At 58.7% G+C, this 18,608-nt stretch overlaps 2 protein-coding genes across 4 annotated transcripts; one reads left to right on the forward strand and one right to left on the reverse strand.

Annotated features, from left to right (window-relative positions):
• The first annotated feature begins 450 nt into the window (after positions 1-450).
• On the forward strand, positions 451-12,233 carry ACTN3 (actinin alpha 3). Of its 2 annotated transcripts, NM_001076157.1 has the most exons (21): positions 451-659; positions 4,089-4,203; positions 4,380-4,499; positions 4,794-4,880; positions 4,960-5,047; positions 5,526-5,604; positions 5,686-5,767; positions 6,501-6,586; positions 6,889-6,981; positions 7,417-7,647; positions 7,772-7,919; positions 8,339-8,489; positions 9,009-9,117; positions 9,213-9,353; positions 9,616-9,798; positions 10,246-10,380; positions 10,471-10,650; positions 10,912-11,058; positions 11,155-11,220; positions 11,700-11,858; positions 11,945-12,227. In NM_001076157.1, the coding sequence occupies exons 1-21, from the start codon at positions 513-515 to the stop codon at positions 12,101-12,103; spliced, it is 2,706 nt and encodes a 901-aa protein (NP_001069625.1). In that variant the 5' UTR covers positions 451-512; the 3' UTR covers positions 12,104-12,227. The 2 variants fall into 2 exon arrangements, with proteins under 2 accessions (NP_001069625.1, XP_024843025.1); XM_024987257.2 differs by having other exon boundaries at positions 480-659; positions 10,912-11,220; positions 11,945-12,233.
• Positions 12,234-12,371: 138 nt separating this feature from the next.
• On the reverse strand, positions 12,372-17,963 carry CTSF (cathepsin F). 2 transcript variants are annotated; one of them, XM_005227037.2, is made up of 14 exons: positions 17,626-17,963; positions 17,318-17,416; positions 16,942-17,026; positions 16,789-16,850; positions 16,582-16,657; positions 15,429-15,539; positions 15,164-15,309; positions 14,980-15,076; positions 14,816-14,896; positions 13,886-14,005; positions 13,735-13,799; positions 13,380-13,470; positions 12,960-13,018; positions 12,372-12,878 (listed from the first exon to the last, which is right to left on the reverse strand). In XM_005227037.2, exons 1-14 carry the CDS (start codon positions 17,836-17,838, stop codon positions 12,804-12,806), a joined length of 1,380 nt encoding a protein of 459 aa, XP_005227094.1. In that variant the 5' UTR covers positions 17,839-17,963; the 3' UTR covers positions 12,372-12,803. The 2 variants fall into 2 exon arrangements, with proteins under 2 accessions (XP_005227094.1, NP_001068884.1); NM_001075416.2 differs by having other exon boundaries at positions 15,429-15,542; positions 17,626-17,936.
• Positions 17,964-18,608: the final 645 nt, after the last annotated feature.

Consider the following 18,608-nt stretch of genomic DNA (forward strand, 5'->3'; position numbering starts at 1 on the left):
TTCATGCTCGAGTTGTCTCCCTTCATCACCCCAGAAAACATTCAAAACAGCTCGGCGCTTCGGTGTTTCTGACTGTGAAATGGGAATAGTGGTCCCTGTTTCCCAACCAGCGCGGCTCAGGAAAAGGGTCAGGAGGAGGTCCAAAAGGCAGCTTCTAGAGCGATCTGCAACCACGATTATTCTCGTCATCTTCATTGTACACATAGGGAAAGAGACTCAGAAAGGGCCCGTGGCTTTCTCAAAGTCAACACAGCGCCCAAGCGGCGGAGCCAGAACGCGAATCCCGGATCTCCGCCACGGGATCCATCCCAGAGCCTCAAAATTCGGCAGTCTCTTAGCCCCAGGCCAAACTTCTGCCTGGTCCCGACCCGAGCGCCCTCGTCCCGATCCGGCCCCACCCTCCTCCCCCATATTTAGCGCGAATCCGATCCGGGGCTGGGCCGGGCGATACTTAACGCGGCCCCCGTGTTCTGGAGCGCGCCGAGCAGAGCGGAGCCAGGAGCCCGAACAAGATGATGATGGTTCTGCAGCCCGAGGGTCTGGGGACCGGGGAGGGGCCCTTCGCGGGCGGCCGTGGGGGCGGCGAATACATGGAACAGGAGGAGGACTGGGACCGCGACCTGCTGTTGGACCCGGCCTGGGAGAAGCAGCAGCGGAAAGTGAGTGCTAGCCCATTTCCTGATGGCAAAACTGAGGCCTGAGAAGCCAGGCGGTTTGTTCTTGGCATCTCAGTAGGTCAGGGGCAAAAGCCTGTCTTACCCTCAGTGTCACTTCCTAGCCGGGGCTCTGGCCATCAATCCTCTGCTGTCCACCAGAGCCCGACGAGAGAGCTCGGGACCCTCATGAGGGGTTTAGGATGACAAGAAAGATTTCTGGGATCCCCACCCTCGCAAGGGTTCATTCACCTGGGCCCATTTTTGCTAAAGAATATGGTTTGGGTAAAGCCCTGGGGATCCAAGTTTGGGTGGGGTGGGGTCGGGAAAAATCAACCTTTCTCCACACACCGCCCCCCTTTTCTGAAATATTCCCAGACCCCACCTGAGGACATGCAGCTAGGCAACTAGTGGACTTAAGAGTATGGGGGAAGTGGTAACCATCCCAGACTTCCTACCCACCCTCACTATATTCTGTCCAGCGTGATGTCCATGGCCACTCTATCCCAATTGTCAGGTGAGGAAACTGAGGCTGAGGTAGGACCCACATCGTATACTTCAGAAAACAGTCCCCCTCCCTAGGCAACCTGGGGGTCTTTGCCCATTGTTTGTCCCTCCCCCATTCTTTCCCAAGATACCCCTCCCCACCCCAGGGGCCCTGAATCTGCTGAAAAGGCCACAAGGTCGGGAAGGAGGGGAGTCCTGGGTTCCCTTTTGCGGTAGGTAACCTGACTCTCAGGCCAGATGGACACTTTGTGCTGAGGCAGCGCCTTGGAGGAGCTGAAAGGGCAGCTGCTGCCCAGGTCCAGCCTTGTAGGGCACTCAGGCCTCCCCTCCCCGGTCTATTTTCACTCCTAGACTTTCCCAGATGGAGGGGGCATGACACCTGGGGACCCAGAAGAGAAAGTGATCTGGGCCTGGAGTGAGGAAACGCTGGGGAGTGGCAGGCTGGGGATAGGGGGGTACTGTGAGGTCATTAGACTCATCACTTGCCAACGGTGTGTGACCGCAGGAAAGGGCGGGGAACAGGGGTGCTTGGTGGAATTTGCAGGATTTAGAGAATCCCGGATTTAGAATCAGAGCACTTCCTCTGAGTTAGATGACAGGAGGTGACCCCAGGGGCTGGGAGGCTCAGCTGACTCGGCTAGGGTGCGCCGGGTGATCCGCCTCCCCCCAGGCTCCTTCTGCACCTGTCTCCAAGCAGGGCTGTGGTCCTCGGGTCCAGCAGTCTCCCAGTGATGTCATCCCTGCCCCTGGCTCCCGCTGCCACCTGCTCTGCAACTCCTCTCCCCACCCCACCCCCATCCACCCAGGACTCTCCCAGATCCAGGCTCACAGGCTCCTCATAAGACACAGGCTAGTCTGTACCTCGCTTTCATCAAAGTATCAGGAACATCCTTCCAACCCAACTTACAGCCACCCACTTCATCCACTTACTCAGTGATTGCACCCGTGTAGACACTCTGTAAATTCATTAGTGTTCCCTGAAGTTGGATAATCCAGTTGTTTCTCATCCAGCAGTGTTTATTACAATGTAATGAACATCTCTGTGCTCAAATTTAGCCCCGCCCCATCCCTGCTTTTCCCCCCATATCTTAGAGCACTCCTGTCTCCTCCCATCTGACACCAGAGTCCTCTTTATTCAGCCTCATTTGAAAACAGTTGTTTAATATTTCTTAGGGAGGTCCTGGTATGTGCCAGGCACTGTGTCAGGTGTCAGAAATTCAGCAGGGGATGAAATAAAGCCCCTGCTTCAGAGAGCTTAGAGTCTAGCAAGGACAAATGTTTCCATCTCACCCCCTCGCTCCTGACCCGTCCCACTCACTGACACCCTCCCTCACCCCGGTCTCAGTCGCCACCTCCTCACTTCTCCCTTCTGCTCTGCCAAGCCATTCTCTGCAACAAGAATGAACTTTCTAAAACACAGTTCTGCCCCTCTCCCTCCCTGTTGCCCTCAGGATCAAGTTCACACTCCCTGGCTTAACACTCAAGATCGTGCATGACCTGGCCTCTGCCGCCCCTCCGGCCCGCCTCTCACCATTTATACCCCAACATCCCCAGAGCAGTGCCCAGATAGCTGTAGCCCTACAATCCTAGCAACTGTTGCTCATCACCAAGCCCTTGCGGCTATCCCTGCCTGGAATGCCCTTGCCCGTCCTTCCCTGTTTGAGTAACTCCTACTCTTCCATCACAGTTCTGATCTGTTACTCACTTTCCCCAAGAGGTTTGAAGAACACCTCCCCTAAGCTCCTCAATGCTAGTCTCTCCTAGCACTTCGAAGGCCCACAGGACTCTTTGATTGCCTGTAAGTTCCTTTAGGGTAGGAACCAAATCTCATTAAAAGTCATGTTTGTCCTCTGAGGGAATCTGCTTCCATCACTATGGAGGCCTCGCCCAGACCTGCCTTTCGCCCTGCCCTGTCTGGACCAGAGCATCTGAGACTCCAGGATCTACAGAGAATCCAACAGCACTCTGCTGTGCTCGGGGTGGCATCAATCAGTGCTCAGCACCCACTTATACACCTGAGGGAAAGAATTCCAAATAACTTCCTTGGGGTGTTTGCTTTGGAGGGGGGATGGGAGGGGGAAATGCTTTGAATTCCAGGATCCTGCAAGATCAGGGGAGGAAGAACCTGAGACATCATTGACTCTGAACTGTAATTGTACAGAGAGACTGAGCCCAGGAGAGGGCGAGGGGCACATCCCAGGTCACAGTAGCTCAGTTGGGGTGGGAGTCCGAGTATGGATTCTACCAAGGACTGCCAGCTGAGGGCAGAATCCGGGGCCTGAGGCCTTGGGAGGTTGTAGAAACTTGTACACCAGGCTCTAAAGCACTGCCATCCCCCAAAGGCACACAGCATATATCACCCCTCCCATCTCAGACAGAGGCTGAGGCTGAAGCACGCCCTGGCCGGAGAGGGCGGATAGTCTCCTCCAGAAACCAGGTCAGGCTGCGCCTCAGTGTCCCGCTGTTCCTCAAGGGCCTGCAAAGCTCCGGCAGCCTCATGGTCTGCTTGGGGGCCAATTCACAATAGCCTTAGGAGGTCGGTGGGGCTGAGATGATAATAACACAGATGCACAGTCCCTCAGACAAAACCCACCAAGCCATCTGTGCTGCGACCTGGAATGTTTCCGATTTTAGTAAGGCAGTGTCCCTGGTGTCTCAGGGGGCCCCACACTGGCTGGAGACTGGCCAAAGCTGTTGTTGTCCTGGCAGCATCCACACTGGGATCTGAATGGGACCCAGACCCCATTTCTCCCCATTTTCAGGAGAATTAAAGCTCAGAGAGGGACAGGGGCTGGCCCCAGATGCACAGCAAGTGAGTGGCTGAGCTGGAACTTGCATCCAGGGCCTCGGGCTCTGAGATCTACCCTGACCAAGGAGCCAGAGCCCTGTCCTCAGCACTAGGGTCTGAGTACTGTCCTCTGCCCCCAGACCTTCACTGCCTGGTGCAACTCACACCTGCGCAAGGCTGGCACCCAGATCGAGAACATCGAGGAGGATTTCCGCAATGGCCTCAAACTCATGTTGCTCCTGGAGGTTATTTCAGGTGAGGGGTGCAAATCAGCGCACAGGGACCCCAGGACCCAGGGGAACCCAGAGAGCTGGGGGAGCAGTGCCAGCCGAGTGCTGGAGGGGATGTGCTGAGGGAGGGGGAAGTTTGAGGACCGTGTCTTCAGCTTCCTCTTGTGACCTTTGACCCTTGACCTCTCCTCTCACACCCAGGAGAGAGGCTGCCCAGACCAGACAAAGGCAAGATGCGCTTCCACAAGATTGCCAATGTCAACAAGGCCCTGGATTTCATTGCCAGCAAGGGGGTGAAGCTGGTGTCCATCGGTGCTGAAGGTGAGGAGGTGGCAGGAGGTGGCAGGTGGGGCTGGGGGCGCGGTTCCTCATCTCAACCACAGGGACAACCATCTGCACCTCACAGGAGCAACTGTAAGGAGCAAAGGTACCCACAGTGCTGGCCCTGGCACCCAGGAGGTGTTCAGTGAATCCTTTTGAAGTAAAATGATTGAGCATCTACCAAGTCGGTGCCAGCCTTGAAATGCAGACAAGGGGCCAGAGGGCAGGGCAAGGGGGAGGGGGGCTGAGGCCTGGTGGTCAGGTGGAGCATGTCCCCACCCCCCCACCCCGCAGAGATTGTTGACGGGAACCTGAAGATGACCCTGGGCATGATCTGGACCATCATCCTTCGCTTTGCCATCCAGGACATCTCCGTGGAAGGTGAGTGGTGGGGAGGTGGGGAGGATGAGGGCTGGCCCCAACCCCTCCCCAACCAACACTCACCCCCATCCCTGCCCAGAAACCTCGGCCAAGGAAGGCTTGCTCCTGTGGTGTCAGCGGAAGACGGCGCCGTACCGCAACGTCAACGTGCAGAACTTCCACACCAGGTCCGCCCTCCAGCCAGCATGTGGGGCCTCTGCTGGGGTCTGGGCCAGAGAGCTGGAGTCTGGCCCCGGAGAGCCAGGGAGGGGAGAGGTCACAGCCAAGCTCCTGCAGCAGCGTCTGAGAATGGCAGGACTCAGTCAATGCTGAACTGAATCCAGGAGGGTGAGGGGGAATTCCTGGAGGAGGGAGCACCGGAGACATCCCAGGAAGGGTGTTCCAGCCAGAGGGAGCCTTGTGAGCAAAGACCCAGAGGCCAAAAATTCCTAGAAAGTGGTGTAGCCTAAGCCCAGGGTAAGGGAATCATGATGAGCTTGGAGGAAATGGTCCATGGCTGGTAATCAGGGCCTTAAATGCCAAGCAAGGAATTAGAACCTGACTCCATTTCACAGATGAGGCCATCCAGATAGGAGGGCTCCTGGGACCAGGGTAGGGCAGGGCCCTGGCCTGAACCCAGGCCTGACCCCCCTTCTGTCTGTCCAGCTGGAAGGATGGGCTGGCCCTCTGTGCTCTCATCCACCGACACCGCCCCGACCTCATTGACTATGCCAAACTGCGCAAGGTAGGCCCCCCTAGTCCCAGCCCCGACTCCCCAGTCTCTGTCCCAGATGACCTTTCACTTCTCTCCCCTCACACCTCCTAGGACGACCCCATCGGCAACTTGAACACCGCCTTTGAGGTGGCCGAGAAGTACCTGGACATCCCTAAGATGCTGGATGCAGAAGGTGAGAGTAAGCCTCACCCGGGCGAGGACTCCACTTCCACACCAGGCAGCACTGTCCCACTTCCGCCCCTTTGTCCCTGCTCCTCCCTCCTCCCGGGATGCTCCGCCCCACCCCTCCCCCTGCTCCCTGGGCAGAACCCTTCCTGCCAACAGTTCCCCTTCTCCAGGAGCCCTTATCTGGTCCCCTGTCCCTCTCATCCAGTGGAACCAGCCCCTCCCGCCTTGGCCCTTATGTAATGGCTCTACCCTCACATCCCAGTTACCTGGGTCACTTGGTGACATGATAGTCACTCATGCTGGGAGCTCCTTTGAGGGGAGTCCTGCCTCCTGTCCCTGTGCCCATAAAGGCTTTAGTAGTTGAACCAGCAAACCTTTTCTGGTACTGTGCCTGGTACCCTGGATGTGAACTTGGAGGAAAGCCAGCCAGCCAGCCAGCCAGAGGCACAGCCTGTTTAGAGACAGCAGGCAGTGGACACTGGCGGTTCATGAGGGCTACAGGGTCTGCTCACTTAGCCACACCTTGATACTGTCCTCACCCCACCAAGGAGGAGGTCGCTGGAGCCTGGGGTGATCCGAGAAGGCTCCAGGGAAGAGCTGGCTTTGGGGCAGCTGGTGGCCATGATTAGATGTCTCTGTCCCTTCCCATCCCGAGGGAGCTCTCTGCCTGGGTGGGCGCATGAGCCCACTCCCCACCCCTGGCTTTGCCCAACTGACACCTGGCTGCCATTCCGCAGACATTGTGAACACCCCAAAGCCTGATGAGAAGGCCATCATGACCTATGTCTCCTGCTTCTACCACGCCTTTGCCGGGGCGGAGCAGGTAATGGGCTCAACAGTTGCCACCTGGGCTGGGCCTGTGGCCCAGGGGCCCACCCTTGGCAGCCCCTCAACATTTGGAGGTGCCAGGCCCCACTGGGGCACCACTGTCCCAGCTGCACATACTTGACCCCTGGGGCACTCAGGCGCAGAAGCCTCTGGCCTGGAAGCTCCCTCCTCACCCTACAAGGCATGAGGCCTTCATCCTCTCAGTTTGCATGGACTCAGTGTTTAGGGGTTGCAGAGGGAGTCTGGGTCGGGGGTGTCCTGTTTTAATACCAGCTTTTCTGCCCATTCCCACCAAAGGCAGAGACAGCTGCCAACAGGATCTGCAAAGTGCTGGCCGTGAACCAGGAGAACGAGAAGCTGATGGAGGAATATGAAAAGCTGGCCAGTGAGGTAAGACAGGCCACAGAGGGCCTCCCCCTCCCGCCCTTGCTCCCCCATCCCAGCCCTGCTGTTCCTCCCATCCCAGCTGACCCCCAGCCTGGACTGCAGAGCCCACCTCTCCTCAGAGTAGCCTTGGCCTCCTCCAGCCTCCTCCTGCCATCTTTACCCACCTCCTGCCCCCTTCTGCCCATCCAGGCTCCTGCCATCCACTCATTCATCCATTCAGTCACTCATCTCTAGACAGTCTCACGGCCCTTTGCTCTGGGCCAACTATGCTGGCCCCTGGACTCAGAATATAACCATCCTGCTCCTTCTCTGACTAGTGGGGACCCCTCCTCTGCTCAAGGCCCAGCCTGTTGGCCACAGCCTGGGCGTGGCTAGAGACAGGCAAGGTGAGCAGGCCCGCTCAGCCCTCTGTGCTCTGCCCCTGCCTGGACCCCTTAGCTACTGGAATGGATCCGCCGGACCGTGCCGTGGCTGGAGAACCGCGTGGGCGAGCCCAGCATGAGCGCCATGCAACGCAAGCTGGAAGACTTCCGGGACTACCGGCGCCTGCACAAGCCGCCCCGCGTGCAGGAGAAGTGCCAGCTGGAGATTAACTTCAACACACTGCAGACCAAGCTGCGGCTGAGCCACCGGCCGGCCTTCATGCCATCTGAGGGCAAGCTGGTCTCGGTGAGCCGGGGCAGGGGGGCAGAGGGGGACCCCTGGCCCTGCCTACATCCCCTTGGACTGTCTGTTCCCATCTGTATAATGGGTGAACCATGATGGAGGGCGCCTCTCTCTGCTTGGCCTGCAGGACATCGCCAACGCATGGCGGGGCCTGGAGCAGGCAGAGAAGGGCTATGAGGATTGGCTGCTCTCCGAGATCCGGCGCCTACAGCGGCTGCAGCACCTGGCGGAGAAGTTCCAGCAGAAGGCCTCCCTGCATGAAGCCTGGACCCGGGGTAGGTGGCTCTGGGGCCTGAATGTGTCCTGTGCAGATTGCGGGGAGCCTGGTGGGAGGGGGACGGGGTCCTGGTAGAAGGCACAGGTCAGGGGTAGGGGTTCTGCAAGGAAGCTGGAGACCTGTTTTCTAGTCCCTTCTGGTATTTGCAATCAAATAATACCGGAAGGGAACCAAGGGCCACTCCAGATCATGTAAGCTCAAGGACCCTGACGTTACGCAGGAGCCATGCCCTGGAACAGGAGCGTCCCTTCACTTTATCTCATTGGCGTCTCAGAGCAGACCCCTAGGTGTAGGCTGGGCAGGAATGATCACCTACGTTCACGGATGGGGAATCTCCAGTGTCACACACGGGGTTCGGACCCCCTGCTCCTGCGTATCCGTCCCTGGGTGACGCAAGCCGGGCTTCTCTCCATGCAGGAAAGGAGGACATGCTGAGCCAGAGGGACTACGAGACGGCTTCGCTGCAGGAGGTGCGGGCCTTGCTGCGGCGCCACGAGGCCTTCGAGAGCGACCTGGCGGCGCACCAGGACCGCGTGGAGCACATCGCTGCGCTGGCCCAGGAGCTCAAGTAGGCATGGAGTCTGCTGGGCCCACCGCGGGCAGGGAACGACACCCCTCGGCCTCAAGCCCCGCCCCTCGGCCTCAAGCCCCGCCCCTGCTCCCAAAGCCCTCCAGACCTTTCACTCTTTAATAACCCTACCTTGGTACCCCTGTCCTTCCCAGCACCACTTGCTCTGCCCTCCTCCTGTAACCCTGTCCCCTAAGCTGGCGTCTCCTTGCAGCTTTGGGCCGGCCAGGCCTTCACCATAGCCTTGGCCTCCTGCCACGTCCTTCCTGTAAACCTGTCCGGGAAACTCCAGGCCCCGCCCCTCCTCCCAAACTTTTCCAGGGACTGGAGCTGAGGACCCCCTTCTCCTAGGCACGCACTGAGAAGGCCCTGCTCTAGGAAAGCCCTGTTTCACCCCCATCTACCCTGGCTCCTTTATGCCTTCACCACCCCTGGGCCCAGAGTCCTACCTGAAGGGACAGTCAGGCAGAAATCTGGGCTGGAATCTGGCTCCGCGAACAACCCCCTTCCCATTCCCAGTGAGCTGGACTACCACGAGGCAGCCTCGGTGAACAGCCGCTGCCAGGCCATCTGTGACCAGTGGGACAACCTGGGCACGCTGACCCAGAAGAGGCGGGATGCACTGGAGGTGAAGCTGGGGACCCGGAGGTGAAGGCTGGACGCTGGAGGAGGGTGAGGGGCCTGCTGGGCGGGCTGCTAACTGGCCATCCCTGTGGCCCCCAGCGGATGGAGAAGCTCCTAGAGACCATCGATCAGCTACAGCTGGAGTTTGCCCGGCGGGCAGCGCCCTTCAACAACTGGCTGGACGGCGCCGTGGAGGACCTGCAGGACGTGTGGCTGGTGCACTCGGTGGAGGAGACCCAGGTGGGTGCGGGGGCTCCAGGTGTGCCAGGGTTGGATGGGATGACAAGGAAGTGGCCTGTCTTCTGTCGGCCACCCCTTTGGGCTCCTGGGGAATGGGGGGCCAGAGGAGAAGCCCAGCTCTAGAGTGCCAGGAGTCAGGAGGCCTGGGTTCTCTGGCCAGTGCTGCCCTGGCCCCCGGTGAATGGCCCAGAGCCCCTGGCCATCCTTTGTTGCCTGCGGGAGGTAGGGGCGCTGATTGATGCTTCCTGCCTGTCGTCCCCAGAGCTTGGTGACAGCACACGACCAGTTCAAGGCAACACTGCCCGAGGCCGACCGAGAGAGGGGTGCCATCCTGGGCATCCAGGGTGAGATCCAGAAGATCTGCCAAACGTACGGACTGCGGCCCAGCTCCACCAACCCCTACATCACCCTCACCCCGCAGGACATCAACACCAAGTGGGACACGGTCAGTGCCGCCAGTGGCCTTTCCCCGCCTCCCTCCTGCTCAGACACCTTCTAAACCACCCTGAGAATCTCAGGTGTCTGAGACACAGAGGATCAAGTCCGCCTCCGGATCTGTGGTCTGCCACAGACTGTACGTGGCATTGGATAGGTCCCCTTGCCTGACTTGGCCCTCTCTGTAAAATGGCCGTAACAGCATTTTCCTGTTGGGCCTGATTGAAGCAGAATTAGATCTGGTGTGGGGGCCAGATTGTTGTACAGAACAATCTAAGTTTGTTAAGAGTGTCGGCATGGGCCCTCATTTACAGCCAGGAAATGAGCAGAGAGAGGCTGAGTGACCTGCTCAGAGCTTGCCCCCTCCGCAGAGCCCCAGGCTCAGAGTAAGGAGCCCTGTGAGGGGCTGGAGCCCTCCCCTCCTGAGCTGCCCCTGACACCACCACCCTCCCTCCAGGTCCGAAAGCTGGTACCCAGCCGTGACCAGATGCTGCAGGAGGAGCTGACGCGGCAGCAGGTGAACGAGAGGCTCCGGCGGCAGTTTGCAGCCCAGGCCAACGCCATCGGGCCCTGGATCCAGGGGAAGGTGGAGGTAAGGCTTGGATAAGGGAGCCAACCTGGGAGACGGGGGCCGGGGGCCACCAGGGGCTGGAAGCCTTCATCCTGCCCGGTCCCCCTGTAGGAAGTGGGGCGCCTAGCCGCGGGGATGGCCGGCTCTCTGGAGGAGCAGATGGCGGGCCTGCGGCAGCAGGAGCAGAATATCATCAACTACAAGAGCAACATCGACCGGCTGGAGGGAGACCACCAGCTGCTGCAGGAGAGTCTGGTGTTTGACAACAAGCACACGGTCTACAGCATGGAGGTGGGGCCACGCCGCTTAGGACCGAGGGGAAGGCGGTGCTGTGGGCAAGCCTGGGGCGGCCATGGCTGGTTGATCAATACGTAATAAATCATCAAACTTTATGGCAGGAAGGGCCGCTGGATGTCACTCAGTGGACCCTCCCGATCGGGTCCAGCAAGGGGGAGGACTTGCCCGGGGTCAGACGGTGAATTGGGGGTGGAGCCAGAGCTCGTGGCCAGGCACTGGCCGCCCACTGACCCGGCCTGTCTCCTGCTTTCATAGCACATCCGCGTGGGCTGGGAGCAGCTGCTCACCTCCATCGCACGCACCATCAACGAGGTGGAGAACCAGGTACTGACCCGAGACGCCAAGGGCCTGAGTCAGGAGCAGCTCAACGAGTTCCGGGCATCTTTCAACCACTTTGACCGGGTCAGCAGGGGCCTCGCCCTGTGGGGTGGTGGACTTGGGGGCTGGCTGGGAGGCGGAGATCGGGGCCAGAGCCTGACATCTGCTCCCCAACTACAGAAGCGGAATGGCATGATGGAGCCTGATGACTTCCGGGCCTGCCTCATCTCCATGGGCTATGACCTGGTAAGTGTCCTCCAGCCCTGTCCAGGGGTTCCCTCCGTGGCCCTTCCTACATATTGATCACCCACTGTGTCCCTCCCACCTTCACATCTTCATTTCCTCCTCATCCACCTCCTGGGGCTGGGGAGAATTATCCCATTTCCTAGGGGGGCACCTAACAAAAGTTCAAAGAGGTGAATTAATTTGGAGCTGGTTCTGTGTGACTCCAGAGCCTGAGCTTGCAACATGTCCACCTCAGAGAGAGAGCACTACAGGGGTGTGGGCAAGAGGTCAGGACCAGCAGGAGCAGGGCATCGCCATGGGCAGGAAGCAGAGTTCAGCCCAGTGGAAAGGACTTCCCAGAGCCAGAGCTAGGGCTGCAGTGGACCGTCCACGGAAAAGGGGGGCCGCCTCGTCACAGGGGTCGTCAAGCCAGGGGGACACCAGGAACCCTCCTGGCTTAAGCACCGCCCGGGCACGGTGCCCGGCCTTTAACCCTGCAGGGGGAGGTGGAGTTCGCTCGCATCATGACCATGGTGGACCCCAACGCAGCTGGGGTTGTGACCTTCCAAGCCTTCATCGACTTTATGACCCGAGAGACAGCCGAGACAGACACGGCTGAGCAGGTTGTGGCCTCGTTCAAGATCCTGGCGGGAGACAAGGTGAGTCCCTGGCGGGGGTCGGGGGAGCTGGTGGGTGGAGGGTGGGGACTGGGACCTGGGGGCCCTCAAACCCTCTTCTCCCCCAGAACTACATCACCGCCGAGGAGCTGCGGCGGGAACTCCCGGCGGAGCAGGCCGAGTACTGCATCCGCCGCATGGCGCCCTACAAGGGGGCTGGGGCTCCAGCTGGAGCCCTGGACTACGTGGCCTTCTCCAGTGCCCTCTACGGGGAGAGTGACCTCTGACGTTGACCCCAGAGCTTCCCTACTCAAGTCCGGAGAGAGGGTGCTCCCTCTGGCTGATCCCACCCATCCCTTGGAGCCATGGCCACAGAGCCGAGTGTTTCTCAATAAAGATCCATCGTGGGCCCCTCTCCATCTCCGATTGATTCCTAAGGCAGAAGCTTGGGCCCTCAGGTTTTTGAGCAGGATCAGCTGCCCCACGTTGACCCTCCAGGGGTTCCCCAGCACCCCTCCTGGCCCTCAGGGTCTGAGCATTCACACCACGCTGGGGTCCAGGACACCTCTTTATTGTGTTAGAAAAGGTCGGTGACAAGTTTCTCTAGATGTAGAAGGCAACGTGGTCCCCCAGTCCAGGGGAACCAGAAAATTTACAGCTTCAGAGGAAAACTGGGGTGGGAAGACAGAGCCTGCTGAGGACAGAGCTGGCTTTAAGACCAGAGTATTTTCTTCCCACCTGCTCCTTGCCCAAGCCTAGGGTTCTTGCCCCAGCTTCGGCTGCCAAGACATCATCCTTCACCCCAGTCCTCCTAGCTACCGCCATTCAACAAAGGTGCTGTTGGGGAACTTCAGGGTGGGAGTGGGGGAGGGCCTGTGTCCCTGTGGCCTTTGCTCACCCTGGGGTCCCCAGTGCCCGTCCCTTGGCCAGCTGTGCCTCCTGGGGAGGGGCTGTTCTGGTCCGCCCCAGATCCTGCACCGGTGCGCCTCAGTTTATCACCGCTGAGCTGGCCATGATGTTCACGCCACAGGCCCCGGAGCCACGGTGCAAGTAGTAGTAACCCTGGGGGGGAGAGGGGCGTCGGTGAGGGCGCCAGGGCAGGACGGGGGCTGGAGGGCTAGGGGCCAAGCAGCCAAGACTCACCTCCTCACCCCAGTCAGTGCCCCAGCTGTTCTTGATGGCCCAGAAGGGGATGGCAGAGCCTGGGGGCAGGGCAGTGCGGAGCGCAGGGAGAGTCAGGGCCCCCCGAGTCTCCAGCCAGGGCCCCAGGCACTAGGCCCTCTTCACTGTCTGCTGTGGGCCTACTGGGCGACAGGTACTAGGGGAAGAGCAGAAAGCAAGACAGGCCCACCTACCACGCTCCCAGAAACCGGGAGCAGCTCTGGGGCTTGGGGAAGACGCCCACCCATCCACAACTGCTCACACCTCCCACCCCCTTGGCTCTCCCATTCACAGAGAGGATGGGTGATCCTGCCTGGCCCACAGCCGGAGACAGGGGGTAGGACAAGGTTCCTGAGATGCTGTGGCCCGGGCTGGATGGGTAGAGGGGCAAGCAGAACTCACGGTTGCCATAGCCCACGAGCAGCACGGCATGGTCGATGAGCCAAGGGCTGCAGAGGGGGCGCAGGGGGTGGGAGATCCCGTGGCGGTAGAACTGAGGGGGGAGAGTAAGAGCAGGGGGGCCAACGTGCTGCAATTACTGCAGCCCGAGCGCCTAGAGCCCATGCTCCGCAACAAGAGAAGCCACTGCAACGGGAAGTCCGTGTGCTACAACTAGAGAAAAGTATACACAGCAACGAAGACCCAGCACAGCCAAAAATAAATAAATAAAATCATTAAAAAAAAAAAAATCAGAGGCCAGCTCCAAGAAGTAGGGGAAGAGTCAGTCAGAGCCGGAGCAACAAGGCTGGAGCCCTACCTGCATGCCAAAGGCGTTGATGGCAATGGAGACGGGGCCGTTCTTGGCCAGCCAGGCCGCCAGCTCTGAGACGGGGGAGGGCCAGCGTCAGGGGGCATCCAGGCCCCAGCCTCCCGACCCAGGCCTCTCCTCACCCCCCGGCCTTCCTTACTTTGCTCATTCTTGCTCAGCTCCACTGAGTCGTTGATGTAGACCTTGGCCTTCTCTGCAGAGAAGCTGCAGGTCTGCAAGCGGCCTCGGTAGCTGTAGTCATCCTCCGTCTCCAGCCCTCCTGGGATTGTGGGGAGGGGGGCCGGCAGATCAGAAGTTAGAGGAAAGCTGGGCTCTACTCTCCGTACTTGTCTGCTCCTGGCCAGGGGCTGTGCTGAGCCCCTCGTACACAAGGCCTCATGTTCTCCATCTACCCCAGGCCACAGGCCATCCTCTCTGAAAGGGGCCTCTTTCTCGAGATGGCTCAGCTGAGGCCCACAGGCATGGGGCAGCCTCCAGTGAGACGTGTGGCAGAGAGGGAACCCAGCTCCCAACTTCTGAGTCCTGACTCCCCTCAGTGTTCCTAGGACTCCTGATCTTGGCTTTCTTGTCCTGCCCTGACCATCTGCTCCCAGTCTGGCCCAGACCCCTGCCAGGCTCCCTCCCCAGTCTTTGTAGGCCACCTCAATCCCTCAGCCCTCCTCTTCCCACCACTGCAGCCCACTGCTCAACAGAACTGCCAGGTTAGGTCAACACCTCCCCTCAAGGGGGCGCTGTTCTGCTCTTCAGTTTAGCAGCACTAGAAATACAGGCCTCCAAGCAGTGAAAATAGCAAGACCCCTGCTATGCACCAGCAACGTGACATACCTTCCCCTCACTTGACCCTCAAGACAATCCTACCAAGTGAGTACGAGGAAGCCCATTTCACAGGTGAGATAAGTGAGGCTCTGAAAGAGCTGACCTGCCCAAGGTCTTCAGCCAGTTAGGGGTCAGCATTAAGACTTGAACCCAGGTCACAGGACTGCCATGCTCGTCTCCCTCCCTCACAAAGTGACTTCCGGGGGAGGGAGCTGTGCTCCTGCCCTGCTCCTGAAGCCCCGTGAATGCATACCCAGAGTCCGTATGGCCGAGTAGGCGTTAGAGGGCAAGCCGCCCAGGCAGGCCTTGTCAGTCTTGTCACAGTCCAAGAGCTCTAGGAGACAGAAGACTGGTCCCAAGGAGCCCTCCGGAGGGGCTGGGCTGGGGACGGGGGAGGGGGCACAGCGGGATGCTCACCCTGCTCAGACAGGGAGAGCAGGGTCCCCCGTTTGAGGAACCACTGGCCCTCCACGTTGCCTGTGACTGAGAAGGCCCAGCAGGAGCCGCACATACCCTGCAAGAGACAGGCAGGTCAGGGCTGGGTCCCTCTCAAAGGCCAGTGCAGCCCGCTCATCCCACCCTCGCCTCTTCGGGGTCCAACCTGGTCCTTGACATTGGTGACAGCCCCCTTATTCCTCCAGTCCCACTGAGGCGGAGGAACGTCGGTGACAGGCTGGGCCGGGCGCATGTTCCTGCCAGGCGCATCTTTCAGGAGGGGATTCAGGTAGATGGTGCGGAACTCCTCCTCTGTGGACAGAGGTGGGTGGGGGTGGGAAAAGAGTATTCGAAGCCAGTCCTACCCAGGGGCCTTGGGAGCAGGCCCTGTCTCTTCCAGGCACCGTGAGGGCTCTGGCCACCACCCCTACCTGTCAGGTCACTGAACTTGGTGACCCCATACCGAGCTGTGCCACGGTCCAGGGCCTGGATCTTCTGCGCTCGCACCATATTATTGGCAAAGACGGACATGCGCCAACTGGCTTCTGAGGACCAACAAGCAGAAGTGAGGCTTGGACCCCAGGCAGATCATAGAGGAGAGGTGCTTGGGGATAAGAGGCAGAGGTTTCCGTGGGGAACAGTGGCCCTGGATCATGTCTGAAGTTTATTTCAAGAAGGGCAAGGGACGTCCCTGTGGTCTAGTGGCTAAGATGCCACGCTCCCAAGGAGGAGGCCTGAATTCAATCCCTGGTCAGGGAACTAAATCCCGTATTCCACACTTTAAAGATCCTGCATGCTGCAACTAAGACCTGGTGCAGCCAGGCCTTTACTATTTATAATAATAGTTAAATTATTATATTTAAATACTATAATTTAATATTTATTTTTATTTATAAAATAAGTAGTTAAATATTTATAATACTTAATACTATAAACATGTTTATTATCGATATATTATGTTAATAATATAGTATTATATTTTATTATTTACATAATATTTATTTATTATTAAATAAATAAAAAATATTTTTTTTAAAAGAGAAAAGGGCAGAACCCTGGAGTGGGTGTTAGGAGCAGATCTGCAAGTGATAAGAGTGAGGCCAAAATGGGGCGATGACTCCCCAGGTATGAAAAGTGAAACTGCTCAGTCGTGTCCGACTCTTTGTGACCCCACAGACTGTAGCCCACCAGGCTCCTCTGTCCATGGGATTTTCCAGGCAGTAGTACTGCAGTGGATTGCCATTTCCTTCTCCAGGGGATCTTCCCAACCCAGGGCTCAGGGCTCCAAAGACAGAAGGTCATGGGAAAAGGCCACCAAGCCAAGGGTCTGCCAGCAGAGAAAATATGGCCTTTGCCCCATCCCACTCTACCCAGAATGATGGAGATCTATGGTTTCTGACTAGGAAAATCAGATGGGAGAAGCGCCAGCTCCCTGAGGTGACTGCCAAGTCCTTGGAGGCTAAACAAGAACATGGGGGAACTTAGGGGTCCCTCTGCCCTTTCCCTACTCCAACACTAAGGTGCCAAGTTGGAGGGGAGGTCCTGATCTGACCAGGACACATCCAGCCAAGGCTAGGTCCTCACCTTCCTGCGAATCATATGTCCGGTTATAGGTGGTGACAAAGTCCTTGAAGATCGAAGCCATCTTCACAGAAAAGTCCTGGAAAGACAGAGAGAGGGAGTCTTTACAAGCAGTCCTTCTCAGACAGACGTGGGAGCCCCAGGCCAGGGTGGAGGGAAGAGAGTGAACCAAACGTGCAGCCAGTTCCCCAGACAGACAAGGCTCCTCACCTGGGGGAGGGGATCCTTGTTCAGCAGCGGAAGGAATGAACTGAAAGTCTCATTTCTGTCATCTGGAGAGAGTTGTAAGAGAGGAGAAGCAGGACTGAACCCTGAGTGAAGTCTGATCTGAACCATCCCAGCACCCCGGGGCCCTCCCAGCACCTGTAGTCTTGGTGTCGACTGGGCCACAGTCCCGCCTCAGTAGCATGTGTTTTCCTAGCTCGTCTAGGACTTCGAAGCTGCAGAGCTGCAGGAAAAGGAAGGAGGATGCCAGTCAGGGGGCTGCGAGGAGAGCAAGGCAAGATGGAGGAGGGTCCTCAGATGAGGACAATCTCTAAGGCAATCTCGCCCACAGTGGAAAGCGAGGCACCGTCCAGGAGCGAGAATCCAGACCCCCTCCCTTTATCCTTCCAGGCCTGGGTAGTGACAGGGTGGGGTAGATGCGGCCTCAGATCCCGCCCCCTTGACTTGACAGATCTCCCAACTACAGCCAGACTCAATCTGGGGGCAAGGGAATGGCAGGAACCCCATCACTCACCAGGGTCTTCTTGGACACCGGGAGCTGGCACACCGTGGGGTCGTTGCAGGGCGGCTCCACCAGGGTCGCCTTCAGCGAGTACAGGGACCCCCGGCCCGCCTGGACGGAAGGGCGAGTGAGTGACGGCACGGCCACCCTCTTATCTGTCCAGCCTTCATGGGGCCCGCAGCCCCACCGTGCCCTCTTCCCCTTTCCCCATTACTAGAAGTCCAACGTCCCCGCCCCAAGTCAGGCCCAAAGTTCCCAACCCTCGGACTAGAGCCCCGCTCACTGCGGACCCAGGAGCCCCGCCCCGAGCGCATCCTCACCCGGCGGACGCGACCGCGCACGGCCCCCAGCGCGGCCCTCGTCCCGGCAGCCCGGCCGCGGTTGTACATCTCCAAGGCGAAGCGGGCGGGCTCCCGCAGCTCCGGGGACGCCAGTTCCCAGGCCTGCGCGCCGGCCGCCGGGGGCTTGCTGGAGGCCGGAGCGGCGGCCGGGAGCAGCCCCAGCAGCAACAGCAGCTGCAGCCAGGGTGCCATGGCGAGGGCGAAGCTGGCGGCCCGGACTCACGCACGGACGGACGCGCGGACCAACCGACGGGGTGTAGCAGCCCGCGGCTGGGGGGCCCTAGTCCTCCCCAAGCTCCGGCGGGGCGCCGGCCAATGGGCGCCGGCCGGGGGCGCCTGCGCACTCGCTTATTTACGCCAGGCACGTGGGTGCGCTGGCTGTGCAAGACTGGCGGGCTGGACCCAGTTTCGACCGTAGGCAGTCTTGCAAAACCAGCGTCATCTGGGGAGACGTGGCCCGATCCCCGACCTTGAAATGATCTTCTTAGGTCTGGGAACTGCTGTTTGAGGAGAGGAAACAATACTGGCCAGAGAATTAAAACAACTACCACTTATTGCATACCTACTATTATGTTGCGGGTTATATGCCCTCTCCCTTTAATCTTTGTAGCAATCCTGTGAAGTAATAAATGTTATTATCCCCATCTAGTAATTGAGGAAATATAGGTTTAGAGAAACTAAGTGGCTTGTCAAACATCTGCTAAGTAAAAGGGCTGGACTTGAACACAGGGAGTGGACTTCAGAGCTTGAGCTCACAGCTCCATCACCTCTTTGAGGCCCCTCTTATCAGCAGAATGGCAGCTAATATTCCCTGGACTGGCAGTGTCACAGGCTGTTGCGCAGATCAAACACAAACATGTCAACAGTGCACAGGGTTGGGACCCTTCTTTCATTCCTTCAAGCATTCACTGCTGTGTTCCAGGGCGTAGCAACAGGAAGCATGAGCAGATACTCTGGGCATA

Source organism: Bos taurus, chromosome 29 (genome assembly GCF_002263795.3).
Source record: "Bos taurus isolate L1 Dominette 01449 registration number 42190680 breed Hereford chromosome 29, ARS-UCD2.0, whole genome shotgun sequence".
In the NCBI taxonomy this organism is placed as follows: domain Eukaryota; kingdom Metazoa; phylum Chordata; class Mammalia; order Artiodactyla; family Bovidae; genus Bos; species Bos taurus.

Coding starts and splice junctions, on each gene's coding strand:
- CTSF (NM_001075416.2), bottom strand. CDS start 17,838: ATGGCACCCTGGCTGCAGCTGCTGTTGCTGCTGGGGCTGCTCCCGGCC. Junction 14,006..14,815: donor CTCGGCCATACGGACTCTGG/GTATGCATTCAC, acceptor CCACAATCCCAG/GAGGGCTGGAGACGGAGGAT. Junction 12,879..12,959: donor GCACTGACTGGGGTGAGGAG/GTGAGTCTTGGC, acceptor TCTCCCCCCCAG/GGTTACTACTACTTGCACCG.
- ACTN3 (XM_024987257.2), top strand. CDS start 513: ATGATGATGGTTCTGCAGCCCGAGGGTCTGGGGACCGGGGAGGGGCCC. Junction 4,204..4,379: donor GCTCCTGGAGGTTATTTCAG/GTGAGGGGTGCA, acceptor TCTCACACCCAG/GAGAGAGGCTGCCCAGACCA. Junction 11,221..11,699: donor TCTCCATGGGCTATGACCTG/GTAAGTGTCCTC, acceptor TTAACCCTGCAG/GGGGAGGTGGAGTTCGCTCG.